At 42.3% G+C, this 18687-nt stretch overlaps 1 protein-coding gene across 1 annotated transcript; it reads right to left on the bottom strand.

Moving 5' to 3' along the window:
• Positions 1 to 761: 761 nt before the first annotated feature.
• LOC124695821 (subtilisin-like protease 4) lies at positions 762 to 3604 on the bottom strand. Its single transcript, XM_047228635.1, has 2 exons — positions 3580 to 3604; positions 762 to 3506 (listed from the first exon to the last, which is right to left on the bottom strand). The coding sequence occupies exon 2, from the start codon at positions 3234 to 3236 to the stop codon at positions 1017 to 1019; it is 2220 nt and encodes a 739-aa protein (XP_047084591.1). The 5' UTR covers positions 3237 to 3506; positions 3580 to 3604; the 3' UTR covers positions 762 to 1016.
• Positions 3605 to 18687: the final 15083 nt, after the last annotated feature.

Genomic DNA, 18687 nt, shown 5'->3' with positions numbered 1-18687 from the left:
CTACATTCAGGTTGATCAGCTTCTCCTCCATACAAGTTGACTATATATCAAGATTATCCTTGTGCAATGGAAATTATGTGACAATAATGTTATTCTCCATTTCTCCATTCTGCTCTTTTAATATACAAAACTGTCTTGACAATTACTGGCTGTCAACACTCCTAAAGACAGCTTAGAATATTTCATATATTTGTGCTATAAATAAAATCGAAGCGAGTTTATTCAAGTTAACAACTAATTCAAGATGTTTTTCTGCAAGGTTTAAGAACAACTGCAGCTGGATTGAGTATAATAAAGTGAAACCAAATGCAGGCAATGCTTCAACTACTAGGATACAGACAACAGAGATCCACTACATCCGGGGTCAATATTCTCTTATGTGATAGCAAAGTAAGTACAATAGAACAATAGAAGTGAATCTAGAAGAAAATGGTGACATCAGGAATTATAACAACTCCAAGTAGTTGATGAACTCTTCAGGAAGGTACAGTACAACACAACGTATACCGCCACTGTCTTATGATAACCAGGCATGAATAAGGTAATTCTGGAGCAAAGGGCGTCAAATATACACAAATCCCAAAACCTTTTAGATCTCATCTGCATCTTATTCAGTGAAGCACAATCATTTCAGTTAGGAACATTCACCAACAGAATATTTGCAGACGAAGCATGAAACCACAGGTTTCAAAACCCATAGTTCAGTATCCAAACAGCCTAGTGTTTCATGTTTCCATAAAAGATTCAAGCAAACCTGGTCAAACAAATGATCTGATACCAAATCATTTATATTTTGAAAGTACCAGAATTATAAAGGACGCATACCACATCACAAACTGGCAGTGTATGTGGTCAGTTTTACGACAGAGCAATGGATGCTCCACGCCCAAATTTCAATTATTTTACAGGCAAGGAAACCCTTCTAGTTAACAGGCAGTCACTGCTCTAGTAGAACATAAAATTAGGGAAGGAGTATGTCTGCGATGATCCAACATATCATGACATACTCTTCCTGATTACAGAGACGGAAAATCTAGATCAGCAGAAGCCACAATCGGACTGCGCACAACATGGTTCCTTGAAACCCAGCTCAAACTTCCCTCCATGAACTTTTTCCCATCATTTGCATTGCTGCTCACCGTCATGCTATATTGGATCTTCTGTCCAACTTTGGAGAACACCAGCTTCTTTGGTGAGACACAAATAGTAAGGGATTTTGGAGTATACAACTTCAGTGTGTACACTGAATCTGCTGGACCCACATTTGTGACTGTTCGGTTCAAGGTGAATGGTGTTGACTTGAGCGGCACCGTTATGGTGGGATAGTTCAGTTGAGCTTCTGGTATCTTGGGAAGCTTCGTGCAGGACAACCACGGGTTACGCGCAATGATTGCCAAGCCTTGATCGCCAAGAAGAGCACATATGTAGCCAGCATATTCAGTAATGCTAATGTCATACACAAGGCCTGGGTCAATAGCCTTTGTGGGATTGACATGGCCAGCGCCCATGTCATATGCACTAGCCTTCTGATGTTGCTCGTCCAAGATCGGGTCACCCCTGCTGTCTGCGATATCGGCTGTTGTGAGAATAGCCGACTTGATGGCAGACGCAGACCACTTGGGATGGATGCTCTTGACAAGTGCAGCAACGCCGCTGACGTGTGGAGTCGACGTAGACGTCCCTGATTTTATATGGAATGGACCAGAGCCAAGAATAGTGACTGGTGGCCAGGCAGCAATGATGTTGAGCCCTGGTGCTAATATGTCTGGCTTTAGCACGCCAGGGCTGAAGCTGCAGGGGCCGCGGGACGAGAATGCCGCGACAGTTGGAGATGGACGGACGCCGAGTAAAGTGTTCTTGTAGATGATGATGGCACTGGGCTTTCTGGTTGTCCTCACATACTCGCTGATACTGTTGCCATCAGCCACGGTGACTTGCACGACATCAGGACCATAGTCCTCGAGAACGGAAGTGAAGCCAGCATCTTTCCAATTTATCAACACTACGCCAGCCGCCCCGGCACTCATGATGCCAGTGATGTCAGTCTTAGTTATTGATCCTGTTCTTGAGTCATTCATCGCTCCTGTGTTATGGCATATCACAATTTTGCCAGACACATTCCTTGTAGGCAAGGACTTGCAGTGCTTGTCCAAGTAAAGAGGAAATGAGCTTGAGCTTGAGTTTGAGATCTGGTTAAAAGCTTCCCCATTGATGCGATTGCCATTGCCAAGCTGCACAACAGCCTCAAAGTTGCGGTCCACGGAGCCAGCAGCCACTGTGAGCAACCAAGGTGCAGAATTCTCAAGATAGGACTTGGGTCCGTTATTCCCAGCTGCGGCCACGACCACTACACCCTTTGCTACAGCATTAAATGCGCCAATGGAAACAGGGTCAATAGTGTAGTTGACATTATAAACAGGGCCGAGGGAAACTGAGATGACATCAACCCCATCCTTGACAGCTTCATCAAACCCGGCTACTATGTCTGAGATATAACACCCAAGGAGTGTGCAGACCCTGTACATGGCCAGGTGCGCCCCTGGAGCAATCCCGGACGCCGTGCCCCTGCCGAGGCCGCCGGCCGAGGCATCGCTGACGAAGTTCCCAGCAGCAGTGGATGCGGTATGGGTACCATGGCCTGCATCATCTCCAGAGTCATTGGCATAAAAATTGAAGAACTTAGCACCAATGAGCTTGTTGTTGCAGCGAGAAGCGCCATGGCATGAACCCTTCCACTTTGATGGCGGTGGCGGGATGCCACCATCATCAAAGGAAGGGTGTGCTGCGTAGATGCCGGTGTCCAGAACCCCGATGATGACCCCCTTGCCGTAGCTGACGTTCCTCCATATGCCGCTGCCTTTCTTCAGCCCGAGAAATTCCGGAGTGTGCGTGGTAGAGGGGTGCCACAGCTGGTCCGGAAAGGCACGCACGAAGGATCTCTTCTTGGACACCATCTCGAGCTCAGCCTCGGTGAGCCTCGCGGCAAAGCCGGTGAAGACCTCGATGTAGTTGTGGACGAGCCGTGGCTCGTCGGAGCCAGCGAGTGGGCTCGGCAAGAAAGATTCGTGCCACCAACGATGCTCGTCGTCGCTGCTAGCGTTGGTGCGTGGCTTGAGGAGGAGGATGTATGTACTGTAGGGCTTTGTCTGGTCATCATTTGGATGGCATGAAGAAGGATGCAGGAACGTGAGGGCGAAGAGGAGAATTGTGAGGGAAAGGTGGGTGAAGGATGGCATCGCGGATCGGCTGGAAGAACGGAGTTCAAAGTCTGGGTGTGAAGAACAACTGTGGCTTGGTGGTACTGGTGGAGGAGCCAGGGGGAGAGGTCGAGAGGAGGAAGATGAATTGGTGCTTATTCAGGTATGGAGGTGTAGCAGACAAGCAGGGTAGACTTTTTTTTAGCTGCGTAGCTGGGTAGACTGAGCTGTCGACCGGAGAGAGGAGGGGAGAAAAAGGTTGCCTTTTTTCTGAGGTTTTGTTTGGGGCCCAGGTTGGTTCGTTTTCTTCTGTTCCCTTTAAAAGAAAATTGATATAATTCTCAAAAAACAAAATTGATGCCGTCGATGGATTGGAACTGACCTGAGCTCGCCGCTGGTTGACCTCGTTGCTCCGTGCGACACCGAGCGCATTGGCTGCTGCCGCCAGACCAGGCCGCCGCCGCGGTCGCCCGCGCGCCACCACAGCCTCCCGCTCGTTCCCCGTTTCTCAGCCGACGCCGCCGACGCCGCTTCCCAACATCACGGTTGTCCCCCGTCCCCGTGCCTCCCAAGCTCTGCTCCTCCTGCACTGATCCCTGCATCCGTCCTGCTGCAGGCCACCGAGAGCCTGGGTCGCCCTGCCCCACTCCGACCTGCCGTCGGCCATCTTTCCCCCGCGCCGCCCGGTCCACGGCCACGGCGTTGCCAACCTCTCATGGCGCCCGCCTGCGACGCCCATGTCGGCGCTGGAGCAGGCCGAGTTAAGAGGAGCGCCGGAGGAGGCGGCCCAGGGAGGGCGGCGACGTGGGCGCGCGATCGCTGCCGACCGCGGGCGGCGGTTTGGCCGGCGGCGGCAGGAGGACAGGATGGGGCGTGGGGACGGAGGAACAGGAAGGAGAGACCGACGACTATTTCCTGCGTGGTAGGCGGACGTGTTAAATAAATTAACTGTCCGAGAGATAGGAATAAACTGGAGTACGTTAAAATCGTCCACTGGCAGTCCACTTGTATTCAGTGAGACTAATAGAAGATTGCCTTAAACATATTCCGAAATGTTCAATTGTTTATTTTGTGCACAATAATCCGCTATATGGATTATTAGTACTATTTTGTGTGTATTGATTGTTGTGGTGTATCCATTTGGTAGTTACAAAAAATTAATAAAATATGGGTTGGTAAAATTTACAGAGCGAGAATTAAATATTCCACCGAAATGTCAGGTGGACAATAAAGCGGCAAATTTTCGGAGAGAACTCTCTAAGTGGAAGTGTAGATAGTAAAAAAAAATACAATGTTTTACTCGCTCCCCATGCGTGGTTTAAACACAAACAAAATCAGCGTACAACAGCAGGCCATCAAACTAACTCAGCCAGAAACTAAGAGCATCTTCAGCCGGTGGGCTCCCAGGCCGAAATCCGGCGCTAACATTTGTGCTGAGGAGACCCATATTCCCAGCGGCGAGTTTATGGTGGATGTAAAATTTGAATAAATATAGACGAATTCAGACAAAACCAGACGAAATGCGTTCAAACATAGGCGAAATTCAGAGATATTTAACATATAGGCGAGTTCGGACATATATAGGGCAAATCCGTAATATATTTGAATTTGTCCAGAGGGAAACATAAACTAAAATTTAAAAACACGTCCTACATGTCGAAACCTTGACGTCGACCCCGTGACACGGAAGGCACCACCGCCGGCGGCGGCATCCCCAAGACGGGGGAGTTGTCGTCCTCGATGTGCGCGAGCACACACTCGAGCGTGCGGTCCGACGCGCTCCACCAGCGGCGTTGTTACGCGCTGGAGGAGGGGGAGGACCGTCGTACGTTGCGAGTTCCCGTTCGTACCGGTGACGGAAGAACTCGTTCCAGGCGTCGTAGTTGTCGGGGAGGTACCGCTCCTCCGCGCGCTGCTCGTCGCTGAGGGTGACTCGCATAGCGTCGATCGCGGCGTCGAGCGCGTCGGCTCCCACCGGAAGCGGTGGGATCGGGACGCCCCCCGCGCTCAGGCGCCATCCTTCGGGCGCGCGGAAGTCCGGCAGCGCCGGGTAGCCCTCCATGTGCAGAAGTCCCGCCTCCCACTGGTGTAGAGAACGCCGGCCGAAGCCGTTGTTCGCCGCACCTTCGCCGTGGCCCGCCATTGCTCGCTGGAGGAGGATTGGGGAGAGAAGACTGGGTTGGGGAGAGAAGGGAGACGGTGGTGGTAAATGCGGCCAGACGCGGTACTTCCGCGATAAATAGAGGAAGCCGCGCGTGAATTCGAGGCGACGCATAAACTCGCCGCGTGGAAGCTACGCGTCCGGCGAAGACTGGCCGGCAGTAGGTTTGCCACCGCGCGGAAGACGATTAGCCTTTCTCGCCAACAAGTCGGGGCCACCAGCCGCGTAGGAAGTTTTCTCAACGGTTCCCGCGCTTTCATTTCCTCCGGACTCCCCGAGCGCTCCCCGGGGGCGGGGATGATCTGGACTCGCCGGATGGATGAAAGCCCAAATTCAGGCGAAAATGAGGATCCAGGGCGCGACTGGACCGTTTTCATCCATCTGGATAAAAAAAGAGATCCTAGAGACCTTCCCGGGAAGACGGCTAGAGATGCTCTAAGAAATGCAACTTTTCCATGCTTATCGGCTTGAATCGGACTCAATGGGGTGCAACTGGACCTCGCTGCGAGCCTAGTTTAGCAAGTGCGCAACATAGATCCACTTATTTGACAAATAAACGTCTAGCGAGCGTCCAAGCCCTTGTTGGTGAACCTCCCCTCTGTATTAGGAAAGTTTCTGTCCCCACTAACAAAAACGGAAAAAAAAATATGCTCCGGCATCTGGTCCAGATTATTCCACCAAGGTGAACACAGTTAGCCCGTCAACCAGCTGATGAAATTTGGTAGGCTGGCTTAATATTATGGGATTATTTTTCAAAAAAGGTCTAACTTAAGAACAATACATCGGAATTATCATCCCCTTTCAGTTTTGAAATCCTCACGACGATATCTTTAAAATAAGATCTCACTTGTATTTGTTTCAACGAAAGTTTTTAGGAAACAATTTTCGTGCGTGACAAATAAACGTTGGTGTGCGATAATGCAACACTAGTTAATTGTTAATTTGTTAATTGTTCAATAAGAGGTCAAGGAGGAGGACAAGGACGAGGGGACGGTCCCACCTTAAAAATGTTAGTTGTTCAATAATGTCAATTTGTTGCCTGTAAAATCACATAATAATTGCACAATAAAGGGGTAGACCACTTCGCATTAGACAACACTAGACAACATAATAGTTGCGCAACAAAATTGCTCTACCGGCACAAAACTTGCTCAAACGGACAATAAAGTTGCGTCGTCGGGCACTGATGACTCACAAGTGAAGGAGATCAATTGTATTACCTTTCCATATAGAAAAGCTTATCAAACCCATGAGTAGCTAAAGGTATTGGTTAGCAAGTTAAACAGGAAAAGTAATAATAAAGCAGTAGCTTTTGGGATTTTGGTTTATGTTTGCAAGTAATCAAATAATAGAAAGTAAAGTTTGCACTAATGTAAATGTTTTTTTCAGAGAAAGCCCAATCATCTATGCAGCATGAGGACAAACTCAAGAGTGTAACTACATGTGATAAACGTTCCCAGGCGAAGCATGAATTTACTTAGCATATAGAATGGCATATATGAGCATCTTGTCAAGTTTTATTCTTGTTGGACGGAGCCTAAAGTAGGGCGTAGCCATATTCCTATGCTACAAAAACCCCTAATGATTGTTCTTAAGGCCATTTGCATAAAGTTCTAAGGTCACCGATCAAAAACCCCCTAATAATAACGCCAAGTCTAAGGAATAGGTTTATGTATCTCCCTCCTTCCCTATCCCCTTTATTACTTTAATGTGCCACCCTATGAGTCCATAAAGGTGAAGTAATATGCAGTCCACGTTCGCACATCACCATCATAGAACCACATAAAATATTAAAACTTGACCAAACAATCATTGCATACTATATAGAAATCATAACCACTTCATTTTATGCCCATAGGAACAACGAAAACTACTCACAAGTGACAAACATGATCATGATCTGCAGGGTATGAATTAAAACACAATCTAAAAATATAACGTCACCAAAAAATAATGAAAAGATACTAAGCACAAGCATGCACACAACACTTAAACAATATCCATGGTTGAATCAACCACAACCTATGAGGGGGTGACTTCCAATCTCGAGATGGAGATGGTGCTAATGGTGGTGTTGGTAAAGATGGTGATGAAGAGGCTCCTCCCCACGCCAAGGAGGAGTTGGTGATGATGATGACGGTGATTTCCCTCCGGCGGCAGCAACATGACGACATGATCAGAACCCTCCCGAGGTGGAAGATGGGTTCCGCCTCCACCGCCACTTTAGAAAATTCTAGGAAAAATAATGGTGTATGTTTTCGTCCGGGATGGAGTCGTACGTAAAAAGACGGACGCGAGGCGACGCTCGACGAGGGTACGGACCTAGGTGGCGCGACCCAGGGTGGGGCCCGCACCACCGGGTGTCGTTCGGGCCTCGTGGGCCCCCCTTTGTGTGTCTCTCGTGCTTCAGCTACTTCTCGTGCAAAAAATTGACGATGTAAAATCCTCGAGTTTTTTCAGTTCTATAAGGTCCCTGAAACAACAAATACGAGAAAGGAAATTTTCCGCCTCCCAGAAGATAAAAAAACCAATAAAATGGACTTTATAGGAAAGTCCCCGGAAGATTAAAAAAACCAATAAAAATGCATAGCTAATGAATGATCAATGCAAATAACAATGTAAACTACTCCTATATGATGCTATTATGATAATTCAAAAATGCATGTATCAACTCCCCTAAGCTTAAACATTTGCCCGTCCTCGAGTAAATAAGCGAATAGATCATATCGTGCATCAATGATCTTATGGTTGATAAAAGAAATACAGACATTGTATCATCAACTTATGCATGTTTCCATCATATGATAAGATTCATAAATCAACATCCAAACAAGTGATACCAACATAATTAGAAGGTCTAGAAATTACCATTTACCATTTGAACTGAAATAACCATTGCATGTTGGACGTTTAAATCATCTTTTATTTATGCCACAAATTTCGGCAGTACCATCTTGATATCTTTTCCTTTTTAGAACTTCACAAATTGGTTACTTTGCAAAAGAGATAACTATCATAGTATAACTAACTAAAAGAAGAGAATAGCAGGAGCAAGATAGACATGTTCAACCACAAGCTCAATTTTTTTTGTTATTGAACAGTTGAACACTTTTAACATAGAACATGAATCAGTTGACGTACTCGGGTTATTAGTAACCCGAGCACAAACTTTTTATTCTTGAATCATTTGAACACGACACATTCTCTCCCACCTTTTTGCAATTCTCAATCCATGGCTAGACGAGCCCTCGGGTTCCTTCCATTCAATCACTTTCCCGTGAGAGCATGCGTATCAAATGATTCATAAATAACATGAATTGATTCTTTGGTTTCTAAGCATAAGGGAGAGTATCTCATGTCCCCTTGTTAGCATCTCTTCGTAGTTATTTATCATATAATATCAATCTCTTCTACAAAGTTCAACTTTCTGCACTAACTCAAATATGATTACTTTGATCTTACTTCATTTAATTGTCCTATATTATATATTAATTTGGATTAATTTTATGCTTGTCTAACATGCTCAAGTTAATTTATTTAAAAGCAAAGTGTAACTAAAACTTCCTATATGATGTGATCAATTGCATGAGTGTTATCCATAAATTTCCAAACAATGGAAACCATGGATGTCATGGTACTTATATTTTCATCGTAAACCACTGATACATCTCAAATGTATCTACTTTTCCAATCACTTTGCTCAATGATTTACTCCGAAATATCACCATACTGATGAAAACTGCTAAATCTGATGTTGTTTTTAGCAAAGTCTCATTTTTGTCAAGTTTTCACAGGAAATAAAATCGGGAAAAGTACCACGGAAGTTTTTCATCAAAAGAAAGGACCTGGAGCTTTGGATCACGAGAGGGGAGCCACGAGGCCTGAACGAGGTCAGGTAGCACGCCCTACTTCTTTGGGTGCACCACCCAGGCCCGTTCGGTCCTCGGTCGTCGTCTCGCCTCCTCCCTTCGCGAGGTGCCTTATATACCCTAAAAACCTACCCCCTGGGAGGAGACGACTTTTCGCGGAACAGAGCGCCACCAAGACCACAATCTTCGTTTCAGGGGCCAGATTGATCCTGCTCTCCACCCCGGAGTTTCGAGGCCTTCTGTAATATCCCAGGTAATGGGGTTACAAAAATAGAGGAAACAGATGTGTGCATTGCATTCATGCATATAAAATCTGGGGAATTTTCGCGCTTTAAAGTAAAACAGTCAATGTAACTGAAGTTTCACTTGACCTTGGTGGAATTGAATTAGCTCATCAAGTCAAGCGCTATAAACCTCAATGTTACTTTGCTAAAACCTTGTTTTGGGTAGAGATAATTTGATCTAAGGGGTTAGATCAAATGGAATTAAAACCAACACAAGAACTTATTAATCAAGGATCACAACATGATATTCCTTGCCATAACATATGAACATCCATTTAATTGGAAATCAAGTAACAATAATTGGAGAAACTATTCTTCACTTATCTTCTTCATGTCTTAAACTAATCCATGCTCTTATCATAAACCCTTTGATATCCATTCTACTTTAATCTTGGAAACAAGACAAGGAGATCCAACTAAGGAATATAATTCTTCTCTATTCCAAATTATTAAGCATCAAACCTACAGAGGTGAGAGTTCTATTAATTATTAGAGAAGCAATAAAAAACCTTGAGTTAAATCTTGGATATACATCCAAGTATTCAAATCATCATCTTTAAGAGGAACCCTAGGATCTTATTCAAGATATTCCCTAGAGAGAGAATCCATTTATGTTAACCATAGATATTGGTGACCACATCATTCTCTATGGAGCCTAACCTTAGGTTAGTATTAAAGTCCTTCCCAAATGAGAGAGATCATTCATACTAATCCTAGCTCTGTCTATTTAAGAATAAAGGACAACCTTTGAACTAAAGTATTAGGTTGTAAACCATTTCCCTTGGAGTGGTGAGTTAACCTAATATCACATGGAATAATACCATATCAATGAATTGATATAGTAAGGAGGAGATTAATTCAACCAAGATAGCCAAGTGGAGTTTTAGACTTGATATCTATTGAGATATTATGAATACACCATAAAACCTTAGAATAACTATTCCTATGAAAGAGAGCTCAAGCTATGGTGTTACACTCAAGTTAGTTGAGGCAACACTTGAATTTGAGGGAGAGAACTATCCATATACCCAGATGATTATATCAACATTGTTTAAGTAAAACCCTAACAGAATATCTCAGGCATTCTCCTGGGATATAAGTTATTGAGGCAACCATAGTAGTCCCATCCCAGAAAATAAATTAGAAGTACTATACCTTAGTTGATCAAGACAATGCTTGACCATAGAAGTGAGAAATCCATTTAATGAGAGATACCTTAGGAAGCCAAACCTTGATCATTATAAATTGAGTGATGATCATAAACCCTAAGAACTTGACGTAGAGATATTAAGAACAAGTTGATCATGCCTAATCCATGATCATGCTCTTGAGGTATGTGAGGATAAGTTAAACCCTAATAGGATATGTAGATATCATTCACCGCATGAAATCATAGGGAGGTAACTAGTAAGCAACCCTAGGCTTATATCCCAACCTTTACTTGTGAACCACTTGGTGATCATAAGTAGAATCCTACCATATCTATATTTCATAAATTAAAGAACCTAAGAAAACCTTAGAGTAAAACTCCATACTTAATATGGTGAGAAACCATCCATCCATATGACCAAAGTTAACTATAAAAAGAACTATAACAACTTTAGTTACTTTAACAATAGATTAAGGATATAATAGAAATCTCTTGGTATAAGATAAAAACAATTCTCAAGTCCTTAGTAATTAAAGGAGAACAGAAACAACTAAGCAAGTAACCATATTACCATGGTTAGGGGAGATTAAACCCTAGCCAATGCACTATGGTGTCATCCCATATCTACAACCTAGAATTATATCTCAACCTAGTTTGTATACCACTTGGGTGAGCACAACTAAAACCCAATGAAGCCATATTTGAGTTTCAAACCATGTGTCAGTAAGCACATAGAATTAGAACCCTAGCATTGCACTCTCGTGCTTAATTATTGAACACAAGAGACATCTAGTGCTAAACTCTATAATTAGAACCATAGGTGGTGATCAACCACTTATCATTATCACCCAGACCCAACCATGATGAGAGTAATGTCTACTCTAGGTCATTCAAGGTGTTATTAAATATAATCCTAGTGCCACCTTTGAAATATGGTTATAATAAAATCTACAAAACCTTAATAAGCAAGTGCTCACAGAAAATTATGTGCAAGTGACAACATTCCCAAATAAGAGGTCAAATCCTTAGAGACATTTTAGCACATGAAATCATGCCATTAAAGCCACCTTCTTATTTGAAATCCAGTAATAAATATTACCATGAGATTGTTTCTTGCAAAGTAATACCAAATAAAACCTACATATCACTAAGTGAGAAAAATATCATTGGAAAATAATTTGAAGATTTTCAAGATGATATTCAAATTCATGTCAATAGGAATATTTAAATCCAAATACCAATAGTAATTAAGAAACCAATGTTTTAGTACCATAGTAAATTTGTTAATACACAACAACAATCTTTAAATGCCTGGAATGAATATTACTTGAATTCAATCAATCAAATTTACAAAATATGATTGAATTCAAAACAGTATTTAAATTAACAAAATGGAAAACAGAAAAAGGAAAACTGAAATAAAAGAAAATGTAGAAACAGGCTCACCTGGCCGGAGCAGCCCAGCAGTAGCCTGCAGAGCAGCCCAGCAACTCGGCCCAAGTCACAGCCCAACAGGCCACCCACGTACCCCTTCGCCAAACTAACAGAGGGAGGAGTCATCCTCATCCTCTTCGTGCGCATGGAGGACAGCACGACGGCATGCTCCTCTTCTCCTCGTCGCTGGCGGCTCCTCCTCGACCGACGGCGTGACGAGGCGCGCCCTAGCGCCGTATAAAAGCCTGCGACGAACCCTAGCCCCGGTTTCTTCCTCCTCTGCTGGATTTTTCCCCAACCTCCGAAACCCTAGCCACTCGGACATCGTCAATCGCCGACGACTGGGGCACCCCCGAGCCTCGCCGTGGACACCAGCGTCACCGCCATGCTCGACTTGCTCCTCCTGCAAAAGGAATCAAGCCGGAGCAGCCCGTAGCGCCGTCGCCAAGCTCAACTCTCCGGCGGCCGGCGCCATGTAATCCGGCGAACTAGACCTCCCTTGACCACGCCATCACGCGCATCGTACTCGCGGTGAGCCACTCTACCTCGTGGCAAGCTCGCCCTGCCCGATTACACCCCTTAGCATTGCCGCACCATGTGACCGTGTCCACCGCCGCGGTACCTCGCCGCCGGGCACGCTCCGGTGACCAAACCGGAGCGGCACCACCACCTAGAGGTTCGCCTCGGAGTCCTCGTCCCAACGCGCATACGCACAACCTCGCGGGACACCGGTAACGCCCGACCATCGGCCACTGGCCGTCGGCCAACCCTTCCCCTGCCACCTCGACGCCACGGTGGCGCCTGACGTGGACCACTGGCCCACTAGCCAGTGGCCGTGGGTACACTAGCCGGGTAGATTTAGTTGTTTTTAGTTTTTAATTCAAATCCTATTAAATTGCTGCAACTTTACATGAATTGATAAAATTCAGTTTTAATTCAGAAAAATACAAATGAGATATCAAAATTCTTATAAAAGAAAAATCTATCCAATAAAAATATAAAATGAAATTTTCATTTCTAATAAGAATTCAATTATTTAATACTTGTTATTTAAACCTTTTATTTTAATTCTAAATGCAATTAAAATTCAATAATTAGAAAAACTTTCCAAATTAAATAAAAACCAGTAACTAAATAAAGAAAACATTAAAACTAATTTTCTTTATTTGTTAATTTGGAAAATCATTATTAGAGAAATTTAAACCCTAATTAATAATTACCTTAATTATTAATTCATTAAAAATAATCAAAAAGCCCCAATCTAATATTATTTTCATTTAAAGTTATTAATTACTTCAACTTTAAAATGAAGTTATTAATCTAAGAACTATATGGTAGATTAAGAAACCCTAATTCCATTATACATAAAATAGTAGTTCACAATTTTATGTGGGATCCGAAAACCCTAATGCCATTAATAACACTAGCTCCACTAATCAATATGAACCCTAAATTGTTTCTAGAACCTAAACCCTAGATATAACATGAGATCATGTACTTCCTTTTGAGTCATAGAACCATAATTAGCAATTATATGCTTGCCATGCCACATAAAATGTAGGAGCCCTATTATCAATAATTTAGTACTCCATGTATGCATACCTATCCAACCTAGTTGATCAAATAGGATCAACCAAGTCTAAACCCTAGCTCCTACTGCCAAAACCATCAACCTTACCTATCCATGCTTAGCATCACACCATTGTGATGAACTTCAATAACAACTATACCAAATATAGTGCATTACCTAACTATATTCCACTAAACCCTACTAAGTATTAGATAGTTATGAACCATAATATCCAGGAGCCAAGTATGCCCTATTTTAGTGGATCCAATAGTAAAACCCAGACAACCTCAACCTTAATTGTAATACTTCTTATTACTTAAGAAGTATGTTCTTCAAAAGTTATTCTTTTGAAGAAAATAAGGAATCATCATCAATCCTGCCTAATAGGACCTATAGCCAATAGTCAGCTATCACCAGCCAGGTATACCAACCTTGATAGCAACTATTTATAATAAATTGCTCAAGATGTTTAGGCTTAATTCAACCATACAAGCCCTAGTAGCTGATGAATCCAACATTGTTGGGATCCATCTAATCCCTACTCCAGAAACCAATTGGAACCATAGAAAACCATAGAACCCCACAAACCTAATTGTCATACTTGTTCTTTATCAAAGAACATGATCTTCAAAAGTTATTCTTTTGAATTATATAATAAGTAATCATCAACCATGCACTATAGGACTTAAAATTGAAAACTGCTCTTTACTTATTATACAACTACTATTCCTTGGTGTGTATGATTATTACTATGCATTTTACCACTTGCTTATGGCTCTAAAACAACACAAACCTGAATAAGAACCTTGTCTGTGAAACACTTTAAAAGTGCAACACACCCTAAACTAATCATTACCACTCACTAATCCTAAATCATAGGGGTTAGGTCACGCTTAGAGCGATTGCATCTCATACTTATGCACTATTGCATCCTTGCCAATCTTTTAAACATCGTCCTTACCGGATGATGATGCTATTTCAGAATTTGGAGTTATTGCGTATCGAAGACCTTGCCTGCATAATCTTGCAGTCAAGAAAGGCAAGTTCATCGCTTGCTCATGTCATTTGAGTATTTTTACCAAATTACTTGCAAGGTACTATGTTTATCACTATTGCATAAAAAGGAAAACCACTATTTTCATAACTATGAATATGACTAAGTGGTGGGCAATGGAACCATGGATTGTGTTGATATGGTGGAGGTTCCATTGCAAGGGTTTATATCCATCTAGGATTAAACAACAAATGTCGTCCAGGGATTCTTGTGCCGTAATACCCGTGTTAACCATAAGATCTGGAGTGGGACGGAATAGTCAATCGTATTTCCACCTCTTGTACATCAATGGACGCGCTTTACCGTAGACACTTGTACTCCTAGGGGGCAAGCGGTAGGCTGGGGAAGCCATAAGTTCCCCACGGCATAGTCCGTAGACACTTGTCGCCCGAAGAGCAAGCGGTAGGCTGGGGAAGCCATAAGTTCCCCACGGTATTGCGGTCTATGATGGGTTGCAGCTACCGGCGAAGGAGTTTGGTTCGATCCTAGACTGTCGTCGTGGTCGGGGTCCATCCTTAATTGGTATAAGAGGACCGGCGAGGACCCAGGGTCGGGGTATGCAACAAAGGGTGGGTGTGCGAGGTAGCGGAGGAATATGATTGGCTATGACCTTATACTGGGCCTCACACCAAAGGAAGTGTGGATGGGAAGATCACCCGGTTGGCACCAAGGTTAAGATCTCTTATGGGTAAAGCAACACACCTCTGCAGAGTGTAATGAATCGTGACCTGTCACTCCCTGTTCCGGGATATGGAACTACGAACGCTACCGGAAAGGAACTCCATGAAGTTCTAGTAAACCGGTGAAGGCTGCCGGACATAGTTCTTCTGAATAAAAGCAACCTTTTGAAGAAATGGTTATGAAAACCTGCATTGGTATTAGACTTTCTGGTCTAATGCCGTAGCTAGTGCATTAAACACCTCTTTCCTATAATGAACTTGTTGAGTACGCTCGTACTCATCCCACTCTTAAATCCCCTGCTTAGATATGGAGGCATCAAAGGAGGATCTACCGTGCAACTCAAAGGCCGAGGAGTCAACAACTACTTCTAGGGACAGGACCATGACAGAAGAGTCAGATACCACATCCAACAAGAAGAATACCTAGATTAGCAATAGAAAGGAACTAGCTTCCTAAACCTAGCTCCTATTTAGCTAGAATATTTTCATAGCCTCTATAGCTAGTTAAATACTCTACAAATAGAGTTCGTGATAGAATTAGACTACTAGTCGTTCTTCTGGAGTTTTTTTGCAGGGTTACCTCATTGTAAAGTAGGAGGCTGTGATGATCTTATGTACCAGAGTCTGTGTGTTATTCTATAGACATGCCTTGGACCCGCATATGTTTCTGTTGTACCACTCTGAGCGATATAATACTAGTGGAACGGTGTTTCATTGGTGTTATATCGGACTTGCATACTACACCATGCGGTGGTATGCCGGGTCACCACGAGTTGGTATCGAGCAAATGCTTTGACCTAGGATGAAAACCCTTTAAAGGAGACCTATAGGATTGGTAGTGTCTATAGGAAGTTGTCTTAGCTGAACCAAATATTCTTATGACTTGAGATGGGTATTCACTTGAGAATAATCCTGACACACTTGAGTCAACATTTCTTACCTATCTTTCCTAAGTAAAGTTAGTTAGCTAATCCCGAATATGTAGCACACCATTGAAGTCTTAAAACAATAGATGAGTAGACCACAATTGGTATACAATACCTGGTAGTCCAAAGAGAGGATACAACCATAAGGAAGATATCCTATTGGAAGATGTGGACCAACACCTATTATGATTAAATAAAAGTATTCAGACCTGTAATAGGAGTAATATCAAGTGATGAAGATAGTTGTATGAGGAAAATATCCTATTAAGGTGTGTACCAAGACAAGTAATGGGTAAGTAAAAATATCCCAACTTGTGAAACCTTTGATAATAAGTGATAAATATAAGTTAGATGCAGTAGTATAGACCATGATGAGACCATCATGGGAGGTAAGGAAGAGAGATATGAATAAAATATGCTTACTTACATGGTAGAGTTGCTAATCATATATGATTCATCGGAGGATCATTATGTGATGAACATCTAAAGTATTTAGGAGGAGTATAATAAGAAGCCAGTTATTCAATAATAGTGCAAGAATTGTGTTCCAAAACCATGGGAAGTGTGCCAAGCACAACATGACCATAGTCTTATGATAGAAACACTTGGAAGTATAGGAGCGATATCCTAATAAATAGGTATTTAGATTAGTTATGTTAGAATCTAGATATACCATATGAAGTAGTCCTCGACATAATGGAAACTAAGTTAGTAATTCCAAAGAAAATTAGGTTAACCATAACTATCCTAGACCACTTTGTTTCAAGTTTATCTCAATGCAAATGTGCAATTAAGGTAAAGGTTGAGACAAATAGTAGACTTCCATATATAAGTGCTAAGTATCACGATATCAACCTATCTTATGTGGTGTTATATACTACACATCAGAGCCTGATGTTTAGAGATGTCTTACTCAACTATTATTATTCAGGCTTATGATGGTGTGTATTATATGCACAAAGCTGAATCTTCTTGTATTTTATTGGATTTTCATTGTTTGACTAGATCCATACATGAAGTTTGACGTTGATATGCAAATGCATGTTGCAATATCAAGTCCTTACTTGGTGCTATAGATCTAGAGGGTAATGGTAAACGTGTGAGGAAGTGACGAATTCTGGAAGATTCCGAAGACAAGATGAAGTTGCATCAGAAAAAGGAAGTAAAGTTGTGGGAAGCAACCACAATATTCAGAAAGAAGTACCAATCAAAACTCATGCTTTACCTCAACAGAGGAGTACTTTAGTACATAAGAAGCATGAAGGTGAGAAATATGATGACTATGGAGTAGTAGAAGTAGAACCATAGTCATTATGAAAGAGGGAATGCTTGGAAATTCACTTAGGATACTATATTCATAGTGTCAGCTAGTGGTTTTCTTGCAACAATAAACCCTCAAAAAAGGAAGATGACTTATGAAACCATAGCAGATATAAGAAGACCACAATTGGTATTAGAAGACCACAGTTGTGGTATATGATCAATACTGCAAGATAAAGTAGAAGATGTCTCGTCCAGTTGATCAGAACCTATAATAGAATCCACTTTTAGATAACAAAAAGCCACAATTGGTATCAAGTAGTCCACCATTGGATTATTTGTACCAAGAAGTTGTGAACAAATAAAATTTTGTTAGCCAAATAACAATGACCTATAATCATTTAGTCGAAGGATTCACATTGGATGTCCACAATTGAGTGGATACACCACAAACATTCTTCGTGAGACTTTTAGAAAAGTATAAACCATAAGTTAGACCCAGACCAATATTCTAACCATAAGTCCAATGGTTGTAAGAAAAGGAGTTGAAGACCATAAGAAAACTCTAAGGGGTAGAGTAAAGATTGAGTTGGATGTACAATAACTCAATATTTTGAGCAAGAAAGATGATGAAGGTCTGAACTCAGAGGAAGTTCTATCTTATTTTCATAAGATTGTTGGACATTACTTTCAGAAGGATGTCAGACCAGAAGCCGAGATTCATACTTCAAGGAAGTAAGAATTGGACTATAACTTGAGAAAGTGAGTAGTATTTACTCAGAAGTGCTAAAGCTCAAGTAAGTCAAGCATAAAGAAGTTGGACGAAGGAAATACAATAGGCTCAATAAAGCTCAAGATGGCCAAAGACTGAAGAAGATTGACCATACCAAAATCAGATACTATTTGAAAGATTCCTTTCATGGAACCTAAAGAACCCAAAATAGTTATATGTATCAACTATAAACCATGATTGGATGGACTAAGAGAGTCTAATCCATTATTAGGGAAATAAACCATCACGACCAATTCCATAGTAAGTACCTTACTGATGTCTACGCACGCTTCTATTCCTGTAGACAGTGTTGGGCCTCCAAGAGCAGAG

Source organism: Lolium rigidum, chromosome 3 (genome assembly GCF_022539505.1).
Source record: "Lolium rigidum isolate FL_2022 chromosome 3, APGP_CSIRO_Lrig_0.1, whole genome shotgun sequence".
Lineage (NCBI taxonomy): Eukaryota > Viridiplantae > Streptophyta > Magnoliopsida > Poales > Poaceae > Lolium > Lolium rigidum.
Note: the sequence above shows the minus strand (reverse complement) of the source record. Positions and strands in the feature narration are given on the sequence as shown.